General features: G+C 36.8%; 1 protein-coding gene across 4 annotated transcripts in view; it reads right to left on the bottom strand.

Moving 5' to 3' along the window:
- Positions 1–27670, bottom strand: part of bcar3 (BCAR3 adaptor protein, NSP family member) — a 116353-nt gene that overhangs the window by 34044 nt on the left and 54639 nt on the right. For 3 of the 4 annotated variants that reach the window (XM_055167869.2, XM_055167870.2, XM_055167871.2), the window contains 2 exons: positions 19011–19353; positions 9725–9764 (listed from right to left, as the gene is read on the bottom strand). In XM_055167869.2, coding sequence (XP_055023844.2) covers positions 9725–9764; positions 19011–19353 — 383 coding nt within the window. Of the gene's footprint in view, positions 1–9724; positions 9765–10351; positions 10508–19010; positions 19354–27670 lie in introns of those variants that run through there. The other variant, XM_055167873.2, reaches the window with a different exon arrangement.

Here is a 27670-nt window from a genome sequence, read left to right as displayed (position 1 = left end):
ATGTCTGTACTTTGTTTTATATCAAATATTTAATCAACCCTCATATACAACAGCACTCATGATCATTTTGAGCAAAGTATTTTTGGCTATTGCTACAAATATACCTGTGTGACTTATGACTGGGTTTGTGGTCCAGGGTCACATATGATATTTCTAAATGATCAACTTATCATAGTCTGCATGGGAAAACCTCTCTGTCGACAACTCTGTAAGGAAAATGAATGCTATTTTTAAAGTACTCCTGCAACATTTTTAATGCAAACAGTTTGATGTCTATCGAGACGATTTGTTATGTTTCTTCCAGATTGCTTTTAAGATGTAAACAAAGACATTGTGGTTGGCTGGCACACCCGTGGACCAACACAGGAATGTTCCCCTGAGACTGAGCTTCTAAACAACCTAATTACACACAATAAAAGCACCATGGCTCTGCGAGCAAAGCTTCTTATCCACAGTCTGCTAAAGAAACGGAGCCAGCCTGTTGTTTTAGTACATAAGAGCAAAAAGAGACCTCATAAAGTCACCTGACTTTACTTCTTCAAGAGGCTATAGACTGTTTTTAGCTAAATTATGGTATTCTGGGACACCTTAACGGTCATGAGTAAAAAATTTTTTAGCTCTACCTCATGCATATCTACTGTATAATAACAACATGTTATAGTTAGATTGTCATGTGATGGCTCATTTGTTGTCTAAAGTGTTAAATACACTCCTGATTATCCAAATTCTCCATTTCCAGATAAGCATTATAATGTTCCACACTTTCAAAAAAGTTTGTTTTGCTCATTTTTGGGTCTATTGATTTCCTGAAATTGTTGTAATGATTTTAGTAGAAGTTTGAGCAAGCAAACTCATCCATGTCAAATCTAATAACCAGTTTCTCTTTTACAGTACACATCATAATACATTCGAACCCATGCTTGGATCTAAAAATATGTATTTACTGTTTAGCATTAACAGACAAAACAGTAATTGAAATTTTATAGTTCAACCTCAGAAGACATGATTTTTCTTTAATGCTAAGAATACAGAATACTGTTATGTGTATGAATTAACACGAGAGGGCGCTGTGTCTCTTGTACTGTAGATGCCACAATAATCTCACCGCTTGCTTTAGTGGCTTTCTTTATATTTCTACATACAGATTGATGCTGATGTTTAAGATCCTTATCAGATCTTCCTCTTTGTTTGGGAACTTAGATACGCAAAATTTCTATATATACTTTATAGTACTCTCTAAAGTAAAGTTTAATCAATCAAAATTCGGGTACCATCTGTTAATTAAATGATGCCTGTGGGCTTTTTGGTGTATTTTAATGTTCATCAGCATGTAATTTATAGAGGAGTCCCTTTATATCTGATCTAAAAGCCTCTTGAGGTAAAGATCTTAAAGTGCAGCCTTTGATAGCCCTACATTAAAGTCTGGAACAGCAGCCAAAACATTATTATACAATAAGTCTTAAACCATAGGGGTGTGCCACATGCTTTTGCTTTAATTTTGATTTAATGAAAAACCTGAATGTATGTCAAGGTTATTAAAAACATGGTCGAATTCAGTAGGTTTGACCTGCAAGTGATTAAAAAAAGGTCCCATAAATAATTTAAACATTAATGAACATGATTACATAATGCAACATGTTTTCATTTATTGTTATATTTAATATAGTAAAGCATTATTTCATTTTAATTATATTTAAGGATTTTTTTACATTTTTGTACAACACTTAAAGTTGACTTTACTAAAATAACACAAGGATGCTTTATGGGCTCACTCTGTTCATTCTTCAGCAACACATAGTGGTTTTGCTTTGTTTAAGATGCATTAATCTAAAAGCAATATTGCATTCAGATATCTGTTGCAATAACAGTCTTGCGTCTGTCATGTTAATATTCAGTATATTCTGTATGTCAGTCAGTTGCATCTGATCTTCTTCCCATTTCTCGCATGGTTTGAGAACCGGAAACCCTCTGAAGTGTACTTCTGTATGTCTGTGTATGTTTTTTGGGTCTGTCTGTATTAAAGCCTGGCATAGATGTTCAGAGAGGCTGAAGATGTGCTGAAGAGGTCCTTTTGTGGGACTGGAGGGCAGCAGATCCCACAGGGGAACAGAGATTCATTGTTTCTGTAAAGCTCTTTCATGAGTGCTTAGCAGCTTATTGAGCAAAACTGTGTGTGTGTTCATCATAATGCCATCAGGGTACAGAACAAGTGTGTGTTATTTGTGTCTACATGTGAGAGACAGAAAAGTCCTAAGGTTCAGGTCCACTCTTATTATTATCACAAAACCTTTTTGCTCAATAACGTTTTTGTAATATAATGTATGGTTCCATTGAAGGTGCAGTGTGTGATTTTTGGAGGGATCTCTTGACAGAAATGCGGGGTGATATACAAACCTATATTATCAGGAGTATATAAAGGCCTTTCATAATGACCGTTATGTGTTTATTATCTTAGAATGAGACCTTTTTATCTGCATACAAAGAGGGTCCCTTTACATGGAAGTCGCCATTTTGTGCCGCAATTTTTCTACAGAAGCCCTTAACGGACAATTGTTTTACTAAGTTGTCTCAGATGATTACATGTTTGTCCGGTGGCAGCTACCTTAGCTTCTCTATGTGTTTCAAAAGCAAGGGGTGAGCAGTGGACTAAGCCATTGGTTGCAATTCGCAACCTCACCACTAGATGCCGCTAAAATTTACACACTGCACCTTTAAAGGAGCATTTCACCCATAGAAACATTCATCTTTATTGAAAGTGTGTCATATTTGTAGTCGAAATGTAACATACATTTAGAATTTGGTGTCTACTTGACCGATAAAAGGGGTGTTTGTAGTCTCACCCCTCAACAAAGATATTGGACTTCCTTCTTTCAGTGATGCAAAATGATGATTTTTACATAATTGAAAGAAGGAAGTGCAACACTGAAATCTGTATATCTCCTGTCTCAGCGGCAACTGAGGAAATAATGCATGACCATTCAAAAACATGACTGGGGTTCTAACTATACAAAGCTTAATGCAAATGGGTGAAGTGTCCCTTTAAGATGGATGTATTTGATGTAAAATTCATCAATATTTACTTTCTATTGTTTGTGCTGGTCCAAACTGGAATTTCCATTAAACAAAACAAGATTTTTTAAAGATTCTTCTTATACAGTATTTTATAGTGACCTTATTTGTAGTATAGTAATATAAAGCAGGGGTTTTCAAACTGCACCCCAGTGGGCCTCCAATAGGTTTTAGGGGTTCTCCAGAAAGTTTCTGAGAAAAAAGACAAAGAATATAATTTCTATATTTGCTTTGTATCTTTCTAGTTCCTTTCTATTCCCTTTATCTCACTCGCTATGAAATAAGATTTATTGCCGAGATTAAGATAAGATTTATAGTTTCTAGGGTAGAAATACAATTGAATATTTCTTCAGGTTTATACATGAAGCGACTCTAAGTGCAGCCAATTATATTTGTTATACATAAAAATATATAAATGGATATATTTTAGGTAGGGGGTCCCTCACAAAAGGTTCATAATATTTGGGACTTCATGGTATCATAAAGTTAAAAAACTTCTGGTATAGAGTACTTTTATTGTGCTTGTTTGTTTGTTTCAACTTTAACTTATATGGATATGAGCAATATAAATAAGAGCTGTCATATTACATAAACATTTCCTTGGACACTCCACTTTTTAAAAAAAATATGCTCATTTTCCAGGTCCCCTGGAGTTAAACATTTGATTTTGACAGTTTTGGAATCCATTAAGCTGATCTCTGGGTCTGGCGGTACCACTTTTAGCATAGCTTAGCATAATCCATTGAATCTGATTAGACCATTAGCATCACGCTAAAAAATAACCAAAGAGTTTTGATTTAAAACTTGACTCTTCTGTAGTTACATCATGTACTAAGACCGACAGGAAATTAAAAGTTGTGATTTTCTAGGCCGATATGGCTAAGAACTATACTCTCATTCTGCCGTAATATTCAAGGACTTTGCTGCTGTAACATGGCGGCAGCAGGCACAATGATATTATGAACTGCCCAAAAATGCACATTTTACGGCAGCAAAGTCTTTGATTTTTACGCCAGAATGAGATTATAATTCCTAGCCATATCGGCCTAGAAAATCACAACTTTTAATTTTCTGTCGGTATTAGTACACGATGTAACTACAGAAGATTCAAGTTTTAAATAGGAAAAATATTGAAACTCTTTGGTTATTTTTTTAGCGCGATGCTAATGGTCTAATCAGATTCAATGGATTATGCTAAGCAATCCTAAAAGTGGTACCGCCAGACCCGAAGATCGGCTAAATGGATTCCAAAATGATCAAAATCAAATGTTTAACTCTAGGGGAGCTGAAAAATTAGCATATTTAAAAAAAAAAGTGGACTGTCCCTTTAAATCACACACATAATTAAAGTTCTTTGTGGAAAAATGTTTGCCATTAAGCTGTAAGTGTTACCTTTATCATAAAGGCTACTGTATAATACAAAGCTGTTCAGTGATTGGCCAATAGGACTGAGACGTTGTTTAATACACAATTCATGACTAAACATGGCATTGGTGTTTTAATATGACACCATCCAAGTAATCCCCATTTATGAATCACAAAAACAAGTTAAGTCGTATTTCTAGTTTGTGATTCAGCTATTATATGTCCAGAACCCAGAGCAAAAAGATTTTTATCTCACCCTGTAAAAAAAGTGATAATTTTAAACATGAAGTCATCCAAATAGTTTTCACCCTCCAGATCGTCTTTGATGATAACAGCGACAATTTTGTTCCAAAATTAACCGATCTCTGCCTTACACGCAATGATGCTGGCCCAGCCAAATTATGACTAAAAGATAGAAGTATATACTTCTTATATTTATTGACAAAATCAGCCTAAATAAATTGGATTGGCCTAGCTACTACATTTACACATTTGGCTGATGATTTTATCCAAAGTGATTTACAGTGCAAGTGTATTACAAGGTATACATTTTTTATCAGTATGCGGGTTGCCTGTTTTGAACCCTTGACCTTTTGCACTGCTAACTCAGTGCTCTACCACTGAGCTATACGGGAGCTTCTGTAACTAGTAGTGCACTCTAAAAATGCTGGGTTATATTTAATCCATATTTGGGTCAAAAAGAGACAAACCAAACCGCTGGGTTAAATAAATGAATCATAAAAATGTCCATATTTGACCCAACCATGAGTTGAAACAATCCAGTATATTTGACTAAAACAACCCATCATTGAATAATTTATAACCCAACAATTGTATTATAAAGTTTTAACGGTGTAAGCTTTAGCAGAATGTCTAAAACTAAACCATAATGGAAACTATGATTGGTCTGATATAATCTAAAAACCAAACAGTTTTCACACACAATGCTAACCTCATCTGATTTAAGGAAGTGACATCAGCACATGAGGTCTTTGAAGTTAATTATCCCACATTTTTAATGACTGACTTCCTGTTAACGGAAATATTCCTTAAAAAACCACCACTCAAAATGTAGCTGAAGAAATGCCGATAGAAGTGAAACGAAAACACTGCGATAAAAGTGAAGTGCTTCTTATTATTGAATACTGATTTTAGACTTTAGTCAAGACAGATAAACTGTATTTAAATCTTACACATCACACGCAAACACACATTTGTGTTGAGTACAGTAGGTCAACATCTATTTTTAAATAGTAATTCAGCTGGTTTATTAAAGCTATAAACAGAAAAATGTCTTTGTATGGCACTGAAGATTCACTACAACTACTGATTCATGCTTGAAGAGTGAGTTCAAAAAGCTGCTTTTATACAGCAATATAAAGACACAGTGTGTGAATGTCATCTAATCGAAACATTTCATGGCTATGTTATTTCCCTGAGGATATGTTGTGTCATCTCTTATCAAGTTCACTCGGACTAAAGAATGAATCTCGTGAAAACATGTCTGGTATTTTTACTCATTTTTGTGCCCTAATTACAAATCACATTTTATTAATGAAATATATTTATTTAAATATATTTGAGTTTTAATAATTTAACAATTGCAACAAACATTCTTAAAGGGATAGGTCACCCAAAAATGAAAATTCTGTCATCATTTACTCACCCTTAAGTTTTTACAGACCTGTATACATTTCTTTGTTATGCTAAACACGTAAGGAGATATTTTAAGCAATGTTTGTAAACAAAGCGTTTCTAAGCACCATTGACTTCCATATTTGTTTCTCCTACTTTGGGAGTCAATGGTGTTCCTGTTTTTTACTTCATTACAAATATCTTAAAGGGATAGTTCACCTTAAAATAAAAATTCTGTCATCATTGACTCATCCTCATGTTGTTGTAAACCTGTATGAATTTCTTTTTTCTGATGAACACAAATAAAGGTATTTTGAGAATTGATGGTAAACACACAACAGATAGTGACCATTGACTTCCATAGTAGGAAAAAATGTAGTATTGTGATAAATGATGAAGAAAATATTTTGATAAATGATGGTAAGCACACAGTTGATGCTACCCATTAAATTCCATCATATTTTTATTCCTACTATAGAAGTCAATGGTCACTATCTGCTGTGTGTTTACCATCATCTCTCAAAATATCTTCTTCCGTGTTCATCAAAAAAAAGAAAAAGAAATTCATACAGGTTTAGAACAACACGAGGACGAGCAAATGATGACAGAATTTTCATTCCATGGTGAACTATCCCTTTAATTTGTGTTCAGCAGAGCAAAGACATTTTTACAGATCTGTCACAACATGAGGGTAAGTAAATAATGACAGAATTTTCATTTTTGGGTAAACTATCCCTTTAATTATAGAAAAGGCGTTTTTAAAGTTTTTTGGAGGGTAAAATCTGGCCTCATGTTTTGTGAGGTTTATGGTTTGACTATGTTCAAATGAAAAAAGAGTGAGTGTACACTCACTATTTACAGTACTGTTTGCTTTCATTTTTGTGTGTGTGAGGTCAGCTTTACTGACGTTTGCTCTTCACAAAGACCTGCGAGACCCCAAGATGAGCCAAACTTCTCATCAAGTGAGAGAGATGGTTTGACAGAGGTGTGTGTGTAGTAACAGTACGCTGTGATGGCTCTCATCACTCAGGAGTTATCAAGGGGTTGCAGGTGATCACTGTGGACAATATCATTCAACCATACTGTACAACTAAGGTTCCTAAAATGTTCTTTGTCAGGCTGTATATTGGCGCTTTTCCATTGCATTGTACCCCACGTTTTGGGTCTGGTCAGCTTACTTTTGGGGGCTTTTCCACTGGGTGCGGTACGTAGTACCCAATACTTTTTTTAGTACCACCTCGCTTAGGGTTCCAAGCGAGCCGAGCTGATACCAAAATGTGACATGAAAACACTGATTGGTCTGAGAGAATCATCACTACCAGCGTCATCATCGCTATAATGTAAAAGATTAGCTTTACCTTCGTGCTAGCTTGCGCTGTCTCGAGCAAACATGTTGTCATCTGTGCTTTGCTGTAAGTTCCCAAACTCCCTTTTAGCGATAAAAACATCCCCAGGTTGAGAATCAGGAACACCATAACAGTTTTTTCCAGACTTGCAGTGGCGGCACATTCGCAACGCGCACGTCCGCATATATGCTAAAATGCAACTTAAATGAGGCTCAGTGGAGCGCATCGACTGCACCACAGTTGTTTGTACAGAAACTGTCACGTGAGACAGAGGTACTGTAGTGATAAATGCAATGTGCAAACATTTATTGTGGTGGTCAATTTTAATTTTGTGGCGGACTGAGAAATCAATAAATGTGTGGGCATGTATAGCATTCCAACAACGCTCTCACTTGTATGATGTCACAGCAGTAGGCAGTGCAAATATAACGACCAACTCTAATCCCTCCACCTCCGAAGTGATACTAAACTCGATGGAAAAGCTAACCAAGCCAAAGTGAGGTGAGCTGACCCGACCATGGGGTGCTATGCTTTGGAAAAGCGCCAAAAGTCAGGCACCATTAATATATAGCAATGGCTTAGTCCACAGCTCACCCCTCCCTTTCTTAATGCCAAACACGTAATCGTCTGAGACAACGTAGTGACAAAACACGCTCTATAAAACAGTTTGTCCGTTTAGGGCTATTGTACAAACATGACGCCAACTTCCATGTAAGGGGACCTGCGGTATTCTATGGTAATAAACTCAATACAGTTCATTATGTCTCAAGGTCTTTATACACTACTGATTATATAGTTATTATATTGAATATCTGTCAAGAGATCCTTCTATAAGTTACACAGTGCACCTTTAACACCCACAGAACCTTACTGTTGCATTGCTCTTGTGTTATACCTATCCAGTCTCACAAAATGATGTCCTTTTAGTCGCATCATTTTTTAATTCTTTTTCGTGATACTGTCACGAATTTCCACGTTTTTTTGTGATCGTATCACGAATTTCTGTTTATGTGTCATTGTCACGTATTGGTTCCTCAAATGCTTTTTTCTATTTTCAAACCATTTTCGCTTCGGTTAGATTTGGTGTTTACGTTAGGATGTCACTTTAAGTATTGGTTTATACATTTTTTTCGGATTGATTTTTTATATTTTCTAAATTTTAAACCATTGGTGCCTGGCATTAGGGTTAGAATTGGGTTTGGGTAAAGATGACTTTTTATGTAAATCTAACCCTAAACCGAAGCGACAATGGTAATAGAAATTCGTAAAAACAGAAATTCGTGATACGACCCCGAAAAAATGCGGAAATTCATGAGAGTATCACGAAAAAGAATCAAAAAATGACTTGACTATAGGTACGTAATTTCAAAAGACTGGGCTGGTTATACATACTATAAAAGGTGAGAAAGAAATTGTTCCTATACGAATCTTTGACTAAAAGGTTATTTGGGGAACTAAAACAAAAATTGTACTTCTATGGCATCACTGTGAAGAACCCCCATTTAATGTGAGACTTCAGTACTGAGCTTTAATTCCTCAAGCCAGGGAACGATCCTGCCATTTGCTTTCTCCCAAAAGATGCTCCTTAAACCACACATGTTGCTCGCGGGCCCTCAGAACACCATCAGATAGACACAACAAGACATTTCCTGCTTTTAATTGGAGCGTTTTAATTGAGGATGTGTCTGCAGGAGCCGCTCGCAAACTAGGAAGCTCGGAGATCCTCAGATCTTTATCGTGAAATTTTGGCTGTAGCGTTTCCTGTGGTTTGTAACCAGCTCTGAATTGAAGTGGCACACGTTTGAGGTCAGATTTATTACAGCATTAGTCCATCACAGCTACCGTTCTGGCTGGCAGGGTAATGTAAACGTCATCACCTACCCAGATGGGTCAAGGAGAGCACAGTCATAAAACTGTATGCAACTCAAGCGACACATAAGATACAACATCAGGAATCTCAAACTCACTTTTATCTCTCTGTAAATCTGATGCAACAAAAACAAATCCAGTACGTATATTTGCTCAGCGCTCTGTCAATAAACCGTATACTCAGCATACAAACAGTAGCACCATCGACTGATGTCCCTGCAGGACCCTCTTGCCCTACTTTAAAGACTCTACACTTACGCTTAACAGTATCGGATATCTTAAACGGTCAACGTGTACGGTAAGATCATCTCTGTTTTTGACAACCTTCACCTGCTGTATAAGATCATTTCTCACAGCCTCAGGTCATCACCAGCATGTTACTGTCATAAAGCTATCATTCAAAATTTAACACACAAAGACAGATAGACATGAAGCCTTACCTTGACATACTCCATGGTAGGGTCCATGCCTGCGGCGTCCCTGCGGGGAAAAGAGAAAACTCTCTTTAGCGAACACATCAAGACTTTCTTTCTCAGCTGTTTTTCTGTCTGTCTGCGTGTCAGGCTCCAGTAAAGTGGGACTGGACACTGACATGCGTCTCGCAAGCCTGAGGTCATGAGAGCACGCTATAGACCACACCAGCCTCAACATATGGGTACGTACGCCCACCATCCCCCCAAACACACATCGCAATTGCTTCCACACCAACACAAATACACAGTGTGCATCTGAGATGAATGCGGACAACTTAAGAGGAAATGCCATGTAATGCATAAACTTGAGATTAAAATGAAAGGTTCAGAGGTTAAAGATGAGCATGACACATCTGTTAGTAGAAGCCTGGAGGATTTTGTCATTCTGTCCAGATTAATGCTTTTAAACCCATGAAATAAAGCAAAGAGAAAGGATATTAATTCTCTCATAAGATTTCCCAAAGGGCTGCAAAAAGAAACAAACAAGTTTCAAAGTAAACTTTGGGTGAAATACAATGCAGAATCTAGAGTATATAAATAAAACACATTGTTTACATGACCCTGCTTTAAAATTGGGGTTTGGATGTGACTTACCCTAACTGCAGAGATGGCCCTTGGTTAGTTTAATGCAGCATTGCATTTTTGATTGATTTAGTTTCTTTATACGGAGCGTGGAATGCAGGAAGCGCGGTGGTGAAGAGCGAGTCCTACACTGCAGTTAAAACCGCTGAGGTGCACGTCTCAGCCTTTTCCCCATTTAGATCTCTTTACGCCGCCCTCGCTCTTTCTGCCCCGGAGTGCCCTTACCCAGAATTCCTTTCATCTCGGCTTACACAAAAACTTGACTTTGTTTCATTTGTTTTCCCTTTCTTTCTTCCTTTCTTACCAGCAGGGTGTGTGGTGAACTATCTCACCCCCTTAGGGGGATAAAAGTGGCTTTCACGTTCAATGTCGAGGTGGCACCTGGGAGCATATTTAACAGGAAGTTGGTAAAGATGTTTTTGCAAGCTTCCTTTTTTGGTTGTTTGTTTGCTTTTCTTATGATTCCCAGAACTGATTTCCTCTTTTAAATCGGGTTTCTCATTGGACACACGATTTGCAGAAGTTATTTACTCAAGAGGCGAGAGCAGGTCAGCATCAAGTTGTCCCATAGGTGACCCCTGAATGACTTTAGATTAAGACCTGCCTGAACACACTGTACCGTATAATGTGCAATGAGAGGGCATGCGGTAAGGGCACGGCCCCAAAAAACATCTGTGGCTTGAGGGATCATTCTGGGCCAAGCCACGGCTGTATTGTGTCTCAAAGTTGTGATCTGTACCCTGCTTAACCGCTGACCTCTTACGAAACTTGAAGGGAGGATACGGCAGCTCAGAGAGATGGACAGACTATTATTGGGTTTCCAGAAAGAGATTTATAATGTTCGAGTCACTGAGGAGAAATGGGGCATTATGCATGTAATAGCCTTAAAGATATGCTGTAAACTGTAGTCAAGAACTCAGATGCTGAAAATACATAAATGAAAATAGACAAATTCACAAGCAAGATGACAGGCAATATGACTCTGTAAAGTAATGTGTATGCAAGGCAATTTTATTTATATAGTTCATTTCATATAGGCAAAAGTTAACTCAAAAGCACATTTTTCTTGACTTTTTCTTGAATTTAGTGTTTAAGAAACATTTTCAAGATTTTTTTGCTTACCCCATTGGCAGATTTCTTTGCTTGTTTTATGCACAAAATCACTTACATTTGATATTTTTGCTTTAAAAACTAGACTTATTTTCTTGGGTCATTTTGCTCATCAAGAAAAAGCATCTTCATTTAAGAATTTTTCGATATTTTTACTGAAAACAAGACAAAAATGCTTTTTTCTTGAAAATCTTACTTAGTATTTTTGTCTTGTTTTCAGTAGAAATATCTAAAAATTCTTAAATCAAGATGCATTTTCTTGATGAACAAAATGACCTAAGAAAATAAGTCTGTTTTTTAGACAAAAACTATACAATTTAAGTAAATTTGTGCTTAAAACAAGCAAAATTTTCTGCCAATGGGGTGAGAAAATTTTGCTTAAATTAAGTGTTAAGAATTTTTTTCTCACCCCATTGGCTGATATTTTTGCTTGTTTTAAGCACAAATTCACTTAAATTATATATTTTTTGTTTATAAACTAAACTTATTTTTAAGAAAAAAGCATCTTAATTTAAGAATATTTAGATCTTTTTACTGAAAACAAGACAAAAATACTAAGTAAAAAAGTCATTTTTTGCAGTGTATGTACTGAAATAGATAAAGCTTTATTATACTACTAATTTTATCACGAGAAATATATTTCTTGGTTGCTAAATCACTGTGTGGATTTTTAGCAGCATCTAGTGGTGAGACTGTGAATTGCAAGACTCAGTCCACAGCTCACCCTTAATTTTTGAAACGCATAGAGAAGCTACGGTAGCCGCCACAAGACAAACATGTCATAGTCTGAGACGCAGGGTGCATCCCAATTCAGGATCTTTTAAGGCCGCGGACTATGAAGGCAAGGCTCGGTTTTTGAAGGCGGCAGCCTCTAAAGTCCACCATGCGAACTAAAATGAGACGGTCTAGCCTACGGGGGGAGTTGCATCACTTGCTGTTCCCGCCCACTACGCTTGTCAGCGGGACACAGCTGCTGAGACCTATCAGACTTTTAAAAATAAATACGGAGCCAGATATCTTTTTATTTTATTTGAGAAAATATGACACATTGATGCAGATTAAACTACCCAACAGTATGTAAAATTCACCAAGCTTAGAAATATACAAAAATAAAATGCAACACGCACAATATTGCAGCAATAATATTAATTCACTAAATGATCACTAAAACATCATTAATAATAGTAAAACAGTGACAAGGACCTTTATAATGCTAAATATACACTTTTATTTAACTACAGTTCTCAATGTTTATTTCACTATACACGGACATCACGGGCACGCATGAATCTTGGGATAGCCAAGGCTGTGAAGGATACATCTATGGATCCTTGGTTTCAGGGGGAAAAAAGGCCACATGTGGAGGCTTGTATGTGAAGGAGTCTTTGAATTGGGACAGCCTTCGTCGCGGCCCGGTGACGTCAATGGCCTTCAATCCCCTGAATTGGGATGCGCCAATGTAGTGACGAAACATGCCCAGTAGAGCAGTTTGTCTATTTAGGGCTACTGTAGAAACATGAAGGCGACTTCCATAAGGGCACCCGCTGTGTACATAGATAAAAATGGCTAATTCTAAGGTAATAAAAACTTTTTTTTTTTTTTTTTTTATTTGGCGACCTTCTCAGTTCGCAAGGCCCCACAAATTACTGGGACGAAAGTAACAAAGCGATTTTCTCCGAGCCCTGATAACATTTGCATCCCAAACTATGACAGCATCTTTAACACACAAACTCTTGACAGACCTGACAAATATCGCGTTATTTATTCACCGTTTTCCACGTGCAGATCCAGAAAGGTGTTTTCAACCATGATAAGTTAATTCCTAAAGCGGTCATTTTTTTCTTATAACGCATTGTGTTTCTCGTTTCATGTGTTACAATACTGATCACTCAACAGGTTATTTAGTGCTCTAACACATCCTGAAGGTTTACAGAATAAAAGTAAATTAACGGGTTTAAATGTGAAGAGATCCTGTCTGTTGTATATGTTGAAAATTGATATTATTCTAATTTTATTTAATTTTATTTCATAGTGTTCAAACTGTTGAAAAATGTTTTATTCTCAACTATTTAAGATACTGTTGGTTGCTTTTGAAACATTTGATAAAACGGAAATTTAAAAGTATTTTTACAAAGATAAACGACAAAAAAAGTTTGCAGTTACATATTAACGAGGTCATAGTTATGCATATTTAATAAAAACAAGTGTAACACAAAAATCTATCTTGTTTTGTTTGTTACTTTTGACCCACCTGTGTGCTACTTTCGTCCCTGCTGTCAGGGTCAAAAGTAACAATTCACTACTCATGTTTAAAGTGAAATTATACAGAAGTCGTTTTACATTTTTACAAAATTCCACCTGGTATTGATAGACCACACTTGTGAGTTACTGACCACCGCAAAAATATATCTCTGTCTAAAACATTATCTTTTAAAATTAAGTTTTTCTGAAAAAATTGTACTTTCGCCCCTGCTCTCCCCTACTGTGAATTTGGGCATACTACTCACCTTGCCTTCTGATATTCCCCTACTATATAGTATAGAACATAAGAGATTTTGTTACCTTTCGTATTGAACACCGTTGTAGACGTTTAAGAAGTGATGATTGTCTCACGGTGATGACATCATAACATCATAGATGTTATGTACTTATTTTGATTGTTATTTGTGTACAGTGCGTCACCTCTGTCACAGATTAAATAAAAACTGAGAGAAAGATAACTGATGTACGGCATTAGACACGTAAGGGTGCTAGGCGTGTTCCACTTTAATCAGCTTTAACAATGAAAACAAATTACGTACATCATCTCTTTAATCTGACTTATTCTTTGGCTATCTATCGCTCCATCTACTTTTTCAATCTCTCTAGAAATTCTTTCATCTCTCTGTCAAGCTATAAATCTACAGTCCTCTCTTTAACCTGCAGACCCTTCATGTGTGTGTGTGTGTGTGTGTGTGTGTGTGTGTGTGTGTGTGTGTGTGTGTGTGTGTGTGTGTGTGTGTGTGTGTGTGTGTGTGTTAGAACAGCTGCCTTACACATGCAGGTAGAAATACTTAAAGTTTTTAAAGGAACAGTCCACCCCAACTTTTTGTCATTATTTGTCTTTTGCAATCGTACATTTAAAGGTCATTCAAAACAAATGTTTATATACACTAAAACTCACTATATACACTATACACTATATTCACTATACTGCATGCTTCTGATTAGTACAGGTCTTAAACAATAGTCCATGCAATAAGCTGCAAACCAAACAATAACGGCACATTTAAAATGTTTTAATTTTGTTGTGTAATTTTATTAAATTGTCCTTTGACCACATTCTGGTCTGCCATCTAGTGGCAAACTTTTTCGGGCCGATGCCAAACTTACTTGCCGACCCCTGTTATACAGGTTCAAAACTATATGAGAGTAAAGAAGTGGTGCCAGATTTTCTGTAAAGTGAAAGTTCACCCCCAAAAAACTTAATTATTTACACCCCCTCATGTCGTTTGAGCCACCAATGTCTTTCTGAATCTTCTTCAGAACCCCAATTTTTACAAAATGTAAAACATTTCAGTGCACATTTTCTGTGGTGGTGGTCACCATCCACTCCCACTTTAAAAAAAAAACATATTGGTTTGGGTTCTAAAGAACAAAGAAAGTTCTTTGCTGATTGGGGGTTCAAACGAGTAAATAATGAAAGTTTCAATTTTGGGTGAACTTTCCCAGTGCAACAATATACGCAGCTAAAGTATTGCCAGGCAGATCTTTTTTTAAAGGGGCAAATAAAGGCCCCAGGCATTTCATCTTGTCTTCTGTACACAGCCTGCTCACCTGCAGACAAGACACACAACCAGTGCAGTCGAATGTGCGGGACGCTGACATTTAATCACAATGCCATCCTGCCGTCTGACCCTGATAAATGTAATATCTGAAAAAGGCGTCCGGGAGCGAAGGCCTACTGGTTTTATTGCTTCCGAGTTGATTTAATGTAGATGTCACGACTGAGAATTACTTTGAAGAAAATGAGAATCGTCAATCCAGTTGTTATTCTCTCTCTGTCTCTCTCTCACACACACACACACACACTGATATACAGCCGTATCATGCAGATTCACAATAAGGTGTTGTTATGGTGACTGAGGCACTACTACAGGTCGTTGCTAAGCTCACAGAGCGTCTTCTATGCCCCATGGTCATTTTTTCCTATAGTAGTCCAATATTAGGTAACCTTCAAATGTCAAGGGGAACATGTGGCTCCTTTTCCCAAAAACCCAAACAGACACCTACACACACACACACATACGCAAACATACACACACTTGCAATAGTTTTGTTTGTGTAAATGAACGATTTGTGGTAAACATACCTAAGTTAACATAACCCTGAGTTATCAGTGTTTTGTCTTATAGTGTGTGTGTGCTGTCTTGGCAATGCTGGGAAAGTTTCTGTGGTAGTTACTGGAAGTTACTAAAGTATTTTTCTTCAATGATGAGCACCTGGAGGTCTACTTTCTTTGAAATTAATTAAATAAAAAGATTGTTCTATAAATGTCACTTTTAACTGTTGGGAAACTTTGTTTAAAATGACATGATAAATGTAAATATCAGTTAACAGAATTTGATGTTTTTGGTCGTGCTGCCTAAGTGTCAAACCATCTACTTACTGTGTGCATTCGGTTTCATTGGACACATGTGCATTGTCGCGATTATGTCTTAACTTCCGGTCTCTGTTTGTTTAATGGTCTGGCTAGCAAGGCTTTAAACCGGTTCACGGAACGAAAACGATAGCCAGAAAAGTTTGATGTTTTGCAAGGAACAGAAACGAAACCAGGAAGTTTCAAAAAATATATGTTCTGGAGCAGAATCGTTTATTTAAAATAATGGTAACTGGTTAATACCGTAATTTCTTTCATTCTTTGACAAGATTTTTGTGCTATATGACTCGGTGAAGTTTACTTCCAGTCGTCGTTGACTTATCTGAGAAATGAGAGGTTTGCCACCACCAGCAAGTAGTCTACTCAAGCCCAAGTCTCTAATGCTAAATCATAAGAGGTAAATATTGTAGGCTACCAAGTATCTAAAGATGTTTATTTTTTAATACTAATTAGTGGTGTATGGGATCGCAGTTGATCTGTGATCCATACAGATCACGACCCACGGTTCGCTCGCATGCGATTTGCATGCATTAACAAAATTAATATGCAAATTTAAATAGGGTGAAAGTTGATCATTTCCACGTGTTAAAAAGGCTTATAAATGTTAACACTTAAGTGATTTTAAACAATTAAATTTTTTTTCACTTTATGTGAGCGACTGTTTATGTTGGATCTTCTTCCTGAAGCACCGTTTGGAATTTGTCCTCCGTCTGTGTGTGTGCACGTTTAAAAGCAACTAAAAAGTGCATACACGGAGAGACGCGTTTCAAAAAGCAAGCTCTTTCTGTTCTTGACAGGACATATACCAAAATGATCTCGAAATACGACAGTATTCCTTTTCTAATAAAAACATTTGTTTAAGTTGTTTGCCAATAAACGACACAGCAGAAATTGTCCTTGTCTTAAAGGAATAGTCTACTCATTTTCAACACCAAAATATGTTATCACCCCAACCAAGAATTGTTGATACATCCCTCCATCATCTGTGCGCGTGCACGCAAGCGCTGGAGCGCGCTGCGACGCTTCGATAGCATTTCGCTTAGCCCCATTCATTCAATGGTACCATTTAGAGATAAAGTTAGAAGTGACCAAACACATCAACGTTTTTCCTATTTAAGACGAGTAGTTATACGAGCAAGCATGGTGGTACAAAACAAAACGTAGCGCTTCTCCAAGCAGATCCAAAAGAGGAACTATATTTTATGGCGTTATAGCACTTTTGGGAGTACTTCGACTCGCCTGAATAGTCCGCTCCCCTTCTCACTCTCATAATGGGAGAGGGAGAGTGTTACTGCGCCGAGTCGAAGTACTCCCAAAAGTGCTATTACACCATTAAATATAGTTCCTCTTTTAAATCCGCTTAGAAAAGCGCTACGTTTTATTTTGTACCACCAAACTTGCTCGTATAACTACTCGTCTTAAATAGGAAAAACGTTGATGTGTTTGGTCACTTCTAACTTTACCTCTAAATGGTACCATTGAATGAATGGGGCTAAGCTAAATGCTATCGAAGCGTCGCAGCGCTCTCCAGCGCTTACGTGCACGCACACAGATGATAGAGGGATGTATCAACAATTCTTAGTTAAGGTAATAACATATTTTAATATTGAAAATGAGTAGACTATTCCTTTAATGTATAATGCTGAAACAAATGTAGGCATGTCAGAATTACAGTTATGCCGCTTACATGTAACCTTTTGTAATGTTCAATGACAACATAGAAACTTAAGGATAATTATGTAGACTAATAATTTAATGTCCTAATGATCAGCCTACTTATTTGTATGTCCCACAGCTGACATGGAACGTTATTAACCAGTTCGGGAACTTAATTTTTTTGTTCTAACCGGTTCAGGAATGTCAATTTTAGGGTTGGACCGAAAACCGGAAATGTTAAAATACTGTTTCTGTTCGGAACAAACCAATTGGAAAAAATCTGGTTAAAAGCCCTGCTGGCTAGTGGCTAAACTGAACCCTGAAACAAATACCTCATCGAAAATAACAAATGTTTTGATTTCCTAAAGACAAGGGGGATGGCGATCGTGGATCACCGCTATCTGAAGGTTGGTTTGGCAAGTGATCTGTAGTTAACATCGTATACATTATATAGTACACATTGTTTGTTCCAGTTATGTTTGTTCCACAAAAGTCATTTGTTTATGTTGTTACTGCTGAAACTGTCTATACCGTAATTGCTATTTTTTTCAAATATTATATTAAAAATGTATTATATTAATTTTTTATAGTAAAAAAAAGCTGCACAACAATAATTGTACAATACAGATTCTTTGTTGCACATTGTTGGCTACTAGACGAATAAAATACATTTTTATACAATAAATGAGTTTAGTATACAATAAAGGAAAAACCATGGGGTTAAAAGTGTCCATATTTAAAGGGGCCATCCACTGTGAAATACATCTGTAAAGATTTTCCTCTTATATTGTATCTATAATATGTAACCCTGCTGTCTTTGCTGCATATTACTTTACTGTATCTAGCAGGTCTTTTCATTGAGGATGAGATATTGTACCTGATAAGTCAAAGACGAACACAAACTGCTTTGTTGTTGACTGTGATAAGATCAAACAGCAAGTGAGGCTGATACAGAGAAACAGGCCTTGAGCTACAATGAAGAGACGCAGGTAAACAGAGACAGAAGAGAAAGAGACTTGGACAAGAGCCAGTAGCAGCTTGTATTTAGTGATTTTTATCTTTGAATTCAGACTATAAGGTTAACAGGATACTCAAAAAACAAATGTTCCACCAAAAGGTTTTGTGTTGGAATAGTAAAAACTTGTATCTTGGCACCTTTTGTACTACTGCCTCCCTATGACATATTGCTTTATTGTTTGCTCTTTTTTATTTTCTTAATCTTTGGATAAAAGGGTCTGCTATATGCCTAAATGTAAATGTGTTTACCTTAATGCCACGCTTCCAGTCCTGTCTGAGTGGAAGTTCTGATGTTCTTCAATGATGTTGTGTATTAGTGGTGATGGTGGCAGGCGATACCGGCCTGAATGGCCTGCTGTTATTCCCACATTTCCATTTATCTCCCACTTCCTCGCAGAGGCATCCGGGGTGATTTTCTTCTTGCGAGGCAGAGTACCGTGGATAGAGACGTCCTGGTAGCCGCCGGGCAACATCTCGGGCATGGCAGGCCGTGAGCTTAGCAGGTCCATAGAAGAGGTGAGAGTGCACTGTCGCCCAACGTGCATGTTCCTGGGCAGACTGGAAAACCTCCCTTCTGCCATCATCCTTAGCTCTAAAATATAATAATAAACAATTGGCTCACATTATACATGTTATCTATAAAAAATTAAGCAGATATTTTCATTTAAGCATTAAACATTTCTTATTGGAGGATTGTGTAGCCAATGAAAATGCTTATTTTTGCATCATTTGCGTATAGATTTATACATTGACAACATAGATTAAGTGAATTTAGGTGACATTTTATGGGGGGTGGAGTTCATCAGCGGGTAAAGTGTTATTTAAATCTTTGACATGACCTTACATGGTCTCAACCAGTACTAAAGATATGAGGTTATATTTCACAGTGTGTACTTTACATCATGTAGAATGATATGTAGAAAACAGTAATCGCAAAAAAATGACTTTAGCTTGGTATTCACAGACTGGGTCTCCATGTGTCCCCTGTGGCACATCAGATAAAGATCTTCTCTTGTTATTTCCAAAACCATGTTTACCTCAACATTCCACAGCCGCACCACTAATTGGTGATGTGAAAGTAGAGACAGATTTGTCCCATTGGATTGAAAGCATCACTTTTCTGTTGTGTTAGAGACATTAAAGGATCTTTTACCAAAGAATACCAGGCTGATATTTTCATACAACAACGTATATTGTAATCTTGCTCATATGTTGCTTTTTAATAGCTCAAGAGATTTGATGGAGTTCTTTGTTGGGTTTTAAGATGTTTCTCCTAAAATTGCTTAGGGGAAATAAAATAGAAACAAATTAGACATTTGTTTAAATATGTTAATAGAATCGAGCTGAGTTGGCACAGATAGCCGTGTGGTTAGCTCCCGGCCACCTGAGTTTGATTCCCGTCTCTGTGGTCCTTTGCCGTTCCTGGTCCCCTTTCTCCACCCAACACTTTCCTGTCAACTCTCTATTAAACACTATACAAATAAAGGCATAAAAGGCCCTAAAAATAATAATAGTATCGGGCTGTAAAAGTATAATGTAGATTGTATGGGTAAAATAATCTGTTTTTTGATAAGAAATTTTGAGTTCAGGGGCCCTATTTTAACAATCTGAAACACAAGTGCGAAGTGCAAAGCGCAAGTGACTTTGTGGGCAGATCTTGGGCACTGTTGCTATTTTCCCGGGTTGCCTTAAAGCAGTGCTTCTCAATTATTTTCTGTCACGCCCCCCCTAGGAAGAGGTAAACATTTCGCGCCCCCCCCAACTCTCCGCCGCGACTGTAAATAATATAATTTGCCTATAAAATTACACATCTGCAAAACATTGTATCCTTATTAACATTGAGAAAACACAAAAAGAAAACACAAAAAAGAAATATCGATCAACTTACAACAAAGAATAACTTTATTAACATTGTTTTTTAGTCTGTAACAGAAAAGACTTAAAATGCATCAATTTGCCTGAAATAGAAAAATCAATCCTTATTTAAAGTATAATATTTTTTGACCATTTGATACTGAAAAATTAAATATAATCAATAAATAAAAATAAAAAACACAAGTGGCTTATCAGCGTGATTGGGGTGTAATGTCTTTAAAAATCACTTCCTGAAAAAGTATTTTCCCTGGGGTCTCGCGCGCCCCCCCTGGTGTCGCTTCGAGCCCCCCCGGGGGTCCCGCCCCACTATTTGAGAAGCACTGCCTTAAAGCAACACTAAAGAGTTTTTGCTCTTTGCTCCCCCTACAGGTTGGAAGCGGAATTGTCCATTACCACTGTCGTAAAGAATTTAGCCTGCTGCAGCAAAGCTGGCTCTAATTGGATTGTAACTTGCCGTAAAGCAAGTTTTTGTAGTTTTCACTCGAACTACAGGACCGCGACCCGACGGTTGGAAACTTCTTTAGTGAGTTTTGGGCGATAGAGGGCTGCAAAGCAAATGTGAAAGTGCCGTTTACCCTGTTTCGAGTGAATGAAACTTTTTTGGAAACATTATTTTAAGGTAAAAAAAACTCTATGGTGATTTTTTGTGGTAAAATTTCAAGTTCCGACTTAAAAATATTGGTTTGACATATAAACGTTGTGTAAAATTGTTGTGTCAACTAATATTTTTAAGTTGAATTAACTCAAAATTTTAAGGCAACAATGTAACTTACTTTTTAAAGGTTTACCAAGGGGCAACCTTCCGATCTCTCTGATGAAGTCAATACGGAAGTGACTTAAACTGCAATTCATTGACTGGCCACTAGAGTGGCTCCACAAGGGAGTCAATAGTACCCATAGACCTCCATGTTTAAATGCCCAACTTTATAGCAGAAAATAATATGTTTACAGCCTGGTACAAAATGTGTTTTGGTCTATATAGCTAATTTTGCCCTTCATGACAACTTTGAGGGGGTGAAAGTTTTTTGTAAATTATATTAAGCCTTAAAGTTCTGCATAATTAAGGGGTGTGGCCACTTGAGTGATGGGTAAACTGCAACTGCTGTCAATACTGTTGAGTTAGTCGGGCCTGGTTTTAGCAACCAGCCACCTCAGCTTCACCCATGTCCCGCCTCTTTACCCATTTTTGGTTATCCTTGAGTGATGCACGGCCAAAATGGCACCGACAGGCACCGCCTAATTTAAGCTTTAAAAAAGCTCTTCAAAAACTTATGGGTGATGTCACGGACACTATGTCCATATTTTTTACAGTCTACGAGTTTAACCAATTTAACCAATGTAAGGAATATTCTGTGAAAAATAACATTGATATTTAGTATTAACTAAGTATATATATATATATATAGAGAGAGAGAGAGACAGTGAGAGAGAGACAGACAGACAGACACAGACGCTGGATGTGTGCGCGTGTGTGTTGACCCCATTAAAGAGTGCTTGGGTTTTTCTGAACACACACACATATACACAGTGGTGCTGGTGTTGCCGTCACTCGCTTTTGTTCCTTTTGTGATGAGTGAAACTCAATCTTGAACCCTGGCAGCGTCTCTGTTTAAGGTCTGGCATTGAACCATGATCTCATACTCTTTTGGCAGGGGGTCATACTCACAGACTAAATCTCTTCTACAAAACTATCCTACACATTCACCACCATTTACCTTAAATGTTAATGTGAAAACATACTATACTACAAGCATAGGCAGACTTTTATCATTATTGTTTATGGTAATATGTCTGAACTGGAACCCACTTTTGGAAGATGCAGCAAAATATTTATTTTGGCCCCCGAGTATTACTTGCACAAGCGTCTGTGGAGAATGGAATAAGATGGAAATTCCCTGTTAAAGCCTTGCTGGGGTGTATAAATGTGTAAACTATAACCACCGCTCATGACAGCCAGTTCCTCAACAACTTGAATCAGCTCATCATGTGGTTGTGCTATTTTTATGCACATCAAACTCTAAGACAGAAGTTATAATAGTGTAAGAATGAATAAAGGAAAAGATAAACCTATAATCAGACTGTGACACCACAAACAAGCAAATCCTGGAGTCACACACCTGTGAATCTCTTTCTTTATTTGTGTTTATATAACTCTTTACACGCTCTGGGTGTTCTGCTGTATAATGACAAGCGGGATTTTAATGGTTTTGATCGGGGTGTTATGTGAATACTGCAGCTGTATATTTTTGCACCTGCAGCACCTGTGTTATATCCCGGGGCCCTGAAACATGAGACACCATTCACTGTTGCTGTTTTCATGTGGTGCGCGTTGGCTAGAAGACATTAAGTTCACAGATTTGTGTTACTAAATGATCATCAGGGTTAGTCAGGAATCCCCTTCGTGTCTGAGATTTATTTGTCTGGATGGAATGTCTCAAAGGGTGTGAGGTAATCATGTGTCTCTGAGTAGGTAGATCTGGACTTCTGTGTAAAGAAAACTGATGGGCCTGACTCATAATATTCATATGCACGAGTGATTTTAGAAGGGCATATGACCTTTCCGAAAATAAAACAGGAACATTAAGTGGACATAAAACTGATTTTTAAGCAATTAAGGTGGCAGACCACCTTCTAGGGCCACCAAAGGCCATTTAACTCTTTCCCCGCCATTGACAAGTTATCTCGTCAATTAAGAGAAAACATTTCCCTGCCAATTACGGTTTCCTGACCCTGAAAAGTTTTTGTGGTAATCTGTAATTCCGCTATTATCCACTAGATGGCGGATCCACAATTTTATACAATTTATAAACTGAGGCAAAAACAAATGTAATCAATTGTAAACTCTGTGTATGTTTTGATCGTCATTCTGAATCTGAACTATACTCTCATTCCGGCGTAGTAATCAAGGATTTGCTGCTGTAACATGGCTGCAGCAGGCGTAGTGATATTACGCACTGCCCGAAAATAGTCCCCTGCCATTGAAATTTACTAAGGGGACTATTTTCGTCTGTTGTGTAATATCATTGCGCCTCCTGCAGCCATATTACGGCAGCAAAGTCCTTGATAATTACGCCAGAATGAGTATAGTTCCTAGCCATATCTGCCAAGAAAATCACAACTTTTCATTTTCCGTCTGTCCACGATGTAACTACAGAAGAGTCAAGTTTTAAATAGGAAAAATATCCAAACTCTTTGATTATTTTTTAGCGCGATGCTAATGGTCTAATCAGATTCAATGAATTATGCTAAGCTATGCTAAAAGTGCTAGCGCCAGACCCGGAGATGCTGAATGGATTCCAAAAAGGTAAAAATCAAATGTTTAACTTTAGGGGAGCTGGAAAATTAGCAATTTTTTTAAAAAGTGGAGTGGCCCTTTAAAGAGCCATGATGTAGATATTTCTGGTTTTTTAAAATGTGCCTCTGTTTCAAACTCTTTAATCAAAACTCTTTAATTTTGTAAGATTAAACCAACTTTAAAGCTTTGTGGAATATAGTGTACGATACACTGTCAGAATAATTGGTCAAAAATGGTCCCTAGCTGACACTGGGGTCATACCCTTTCAAAAAACTACATCTTTGGCATATTAGTACCTCTGAGGAACCTATTGATACCAAATGTATACGCATCTATACCTAAATGTTATAAACTGTACAATGTCATGTTATTTGTAACTCATACATAAACAAACTACTTAATATAATAGGAGTCTTTAAGGCAGTGATCTCCAACATGGTGCTCACGGGCAGGTTGCCTGCACGAAGTCTGTGAGTTGCCTGCCAAAGCACGTTCTATTAATAGCCTCAATTTTAATATTTATTACATGTTTTTTTATATGAGCTTGGCTTTTTATGTATTTTAACATTTAAACAATGATAAAACATATCAACAAGTAAAAAAAATATAATCAACAAGTAAAAACAAAAAGTTTTGAGTACACTATATCAAAAAAGTAGCCCTCCGGATTGTTTTATCCATTGTAGTAGCCCTTGCTCACAAAAAGGTTGGAGACCCCCCTGCTTTAACGGATAGTTCACCCAAAAATGATGAATTATATTTTTTATTCTTCTAATAAACACTAAAGAAGATATTTTTAACAATGTTTGTAACGAAGCAGATCTGGGGCACCATTGACTTCCATAGTGAGAAAAAACACCATGGAAGTTAATGGTGACCCTGATCTGTTTGGTTATTATCATTCTTCAAAATATCTTAACTTGTGTTTAGCAGAACAAAGAAATTTATACAGGTTTGGATTAACTTGTGGGTGAGTAAATGATGACAGAATTTTCATTTTTCGGTAAACTATTCCCTTTAAAAGTTCCTGCTCCTGCTATCAGCCCATGTCAAAAAGACACTGTAGATGAAGAAGATCCATAAAAGCCCTCCAGGGTGTAGTTTTCAACATTTCAGCACCCGGTGATGTAGAGAGGCAGCTGTCAGCACTGCAGAAAGTAAAACTGTTCCCCTGTGGCCCTGGATTACATTTGCTAAACAATTACACGGCTAAACTTTCTCTTTCTCCCCAGAGGTCATGAATATGCGAAATGCGTATTAAACTGTTTATAATTGATGCTTTACTCTTCTGTTTTCTCTTTAGTCTCTGCATTGATTTTCCACTTCTCTCTCAAGTACTCGCTCTATTCTGGACTGACATACATTCATGTGACCTCACTTCAATATGTCAATCATAAAGTCTCTCTTTCTCTGTCTGAGTCCTGAAACACAGCTGGTTGTCGCTGACACAGACTTGTGCCTTTGGCCCTTTATATTGTCTTTTTAGGGAAAGTTAACAGGGTTTTGTTCTACAGGAAAACCATCATGTTTTTCTTTGTTAAAGGGACACTCCACTTTTTTGAAAATATTCTCATTTTCTAGCTCCCATAGAGTTAAACATGTGATTTTTACCGTTTTGGAATCCATTCAGCCGATCTCTGGCGGTATCACTTTTAGCATAGCTTAGCACAATCTATTGAATCTGATTAGACCATTAGCATCACGCAAAAAAATAACCAAAGAGTTTGGATATTTTTCCTATTTAAAACTTGACTCTTCTGTAGTTACATCGTGTACTAAGACCGATGGAAAATTATAAGTTGTGATTTTCTAGGCTGTATGGCTAGGACTACACTCTCATTCTAGAGTAATAATCAAGGACTTTGCTGCTGTAACATGGCTACAGGAGATGCAATGATATTACACTGTAAGCCCATACAGGTTGATTGAACTTAAAAAAATTATGTAAACTCGTTGCCCTAAAAAAGTTAATTTTGCCTGGTTGAAATAATTAATTTTAAGTTTAATTTACTTAATGTTTTAATTTCTTCCAATATTCCTGCACTCTTAACCCAGATTAGATGACATTACTAGAAATGTGTGAGGAAACCTGTTGCATATAACTTTAGTTTTTATCACTTTATATTGCTTTTGATGTTATAAATAGTATTATAACAAAAATTAATGACTGACTTGAAGTCAAACATTGAATAAACATGATTCTCCACAGAAACACACAAAAAATGTGTTTTGACATACATTGTCAGTACTGTAGAGAGAAATACAATAAAATGTTTTGAACAGGGTTCATGTACGGAAACACTGATCACCTGAACGGAGACTTCACAAAATTATCATTTACAACAAAACAACATCAATAACATAAGAGCTTGAACCTATATGACATTTTATTAACAAATATTTGAGTAAAGTTCTTATCAGTTTTTAATCTGTGAAAAAGCAGAAAATAATCAAAATATTCAGGCGCAAAGGATTATGGGTATTCCTCACAACCTGAACTAATAATTTTAAGTTCATTTTACTTGAATGTTTTAGTTTAATAGATTTTGTAAGCTTAAAAGTTAAATCAACGAAACTTTTTAAGCTTTGGCTTCAAAACAGAAAATATTAATGATGTTTTCTTGATTGTTTGAGTAAAGACAATTTCTGGGTTAACAGTGTACGCAGCGCCTGAAAATAGTCCCCCGCTAAAGTAACCAAGGGGACAATTTTCGGGCAATGCGTTATATCATTGCGCCTCCTGTGGCCAATAGTTCCTAGCCATATTGGCATAGAAAATCGCATCTTTTAATCAAAACTCTGTGGTTATTTTTGAGCGTGATGCTAATGGTCTAATCAGATTCGATGGATTATGCTAAGCTATGCTAAAAGTGGTACCGGAGATCGGCTGAATGGATTCCAAAACGGTAAAAATCTAATGTTTAACTCTAGGGGAGCTGGAAAATGAGCATATTTTCAAAAAAAGTGGAGTTTCCCTTTAAGTTTGGCTTGTAGAAATGCTTTTAGATTAGCGTTGCTGTATTGCCTATAAAGAATAAGCATTACCTTATGGAAGAATACTCACAAATCACAAATGTTTTTCTCTGCATTGACATTAAATTGAAAGCATTGAAGACATTTGTTGACTCTTCTGATTGTCAGACCTTTAATTTAGATATCAGGTCTCCGTGAATAATTTTCTAAATTGTTGCTGACTTACATTTTTAAGTTTGATAAAAAATATGTGTGCAAGTCATTTCAACTTACTGTTTTAACTTTTTGACTAGTGATGAGTTGCTATAATAATAACATTATTCTAATAATAAATTGCTTAATTATAAAGTTAAATGGGACATCTCACAAGACTTTTTGAAGATCTAAAATAAATCTTTAGTGTCCCCAGAGTGTGTATGTGAAGTTTTAGCTCAAAATACCCCATAATGTATTATAACATTGTTAAAATTGCCACTTTATAGACCGTTTCATCGGACGCACGTGATACACGTTGTTTTTTTGCTTGTTATATAATCTACGTTTTAAGAACTTTGTTGTTATTTATTCTTAGCTGAGTTTACCGGAACTTACGTGCAGCCGCTTGTTTATGTTGTTACTGCTGAAACTGTCTATAGGTGTGAGCAACAATATGCCGTTTTTGGGTGTGCCCCTTTAAATGCAAATGAGCTGATGAAAAGCAAACACTGATCGCCAAAATGTTTGTTTGTTGATATTGAAAATCAACTGTGCTATCAATAATTTCTAT

Source organism: Misgurnus anguillicaudatus, chromosome 5 (assembly GCF_027580225.2).
Source record: "Misgurnus anguillicaudatus chromosome 5, ASM2758022v2, whole genome shotgun sequence".
Lineage (NCBI taxonomy): Eukaryota > Metazoa > Chordata > Actinopteri > Cypriniformes > Cobitidae > Misgurnus > Misgurnus anguillicaudatus.
Note: the sequence above shows the minus strand (reverse complement) of the source record. Positions and strands in the feature narration are given on the sequence as shown.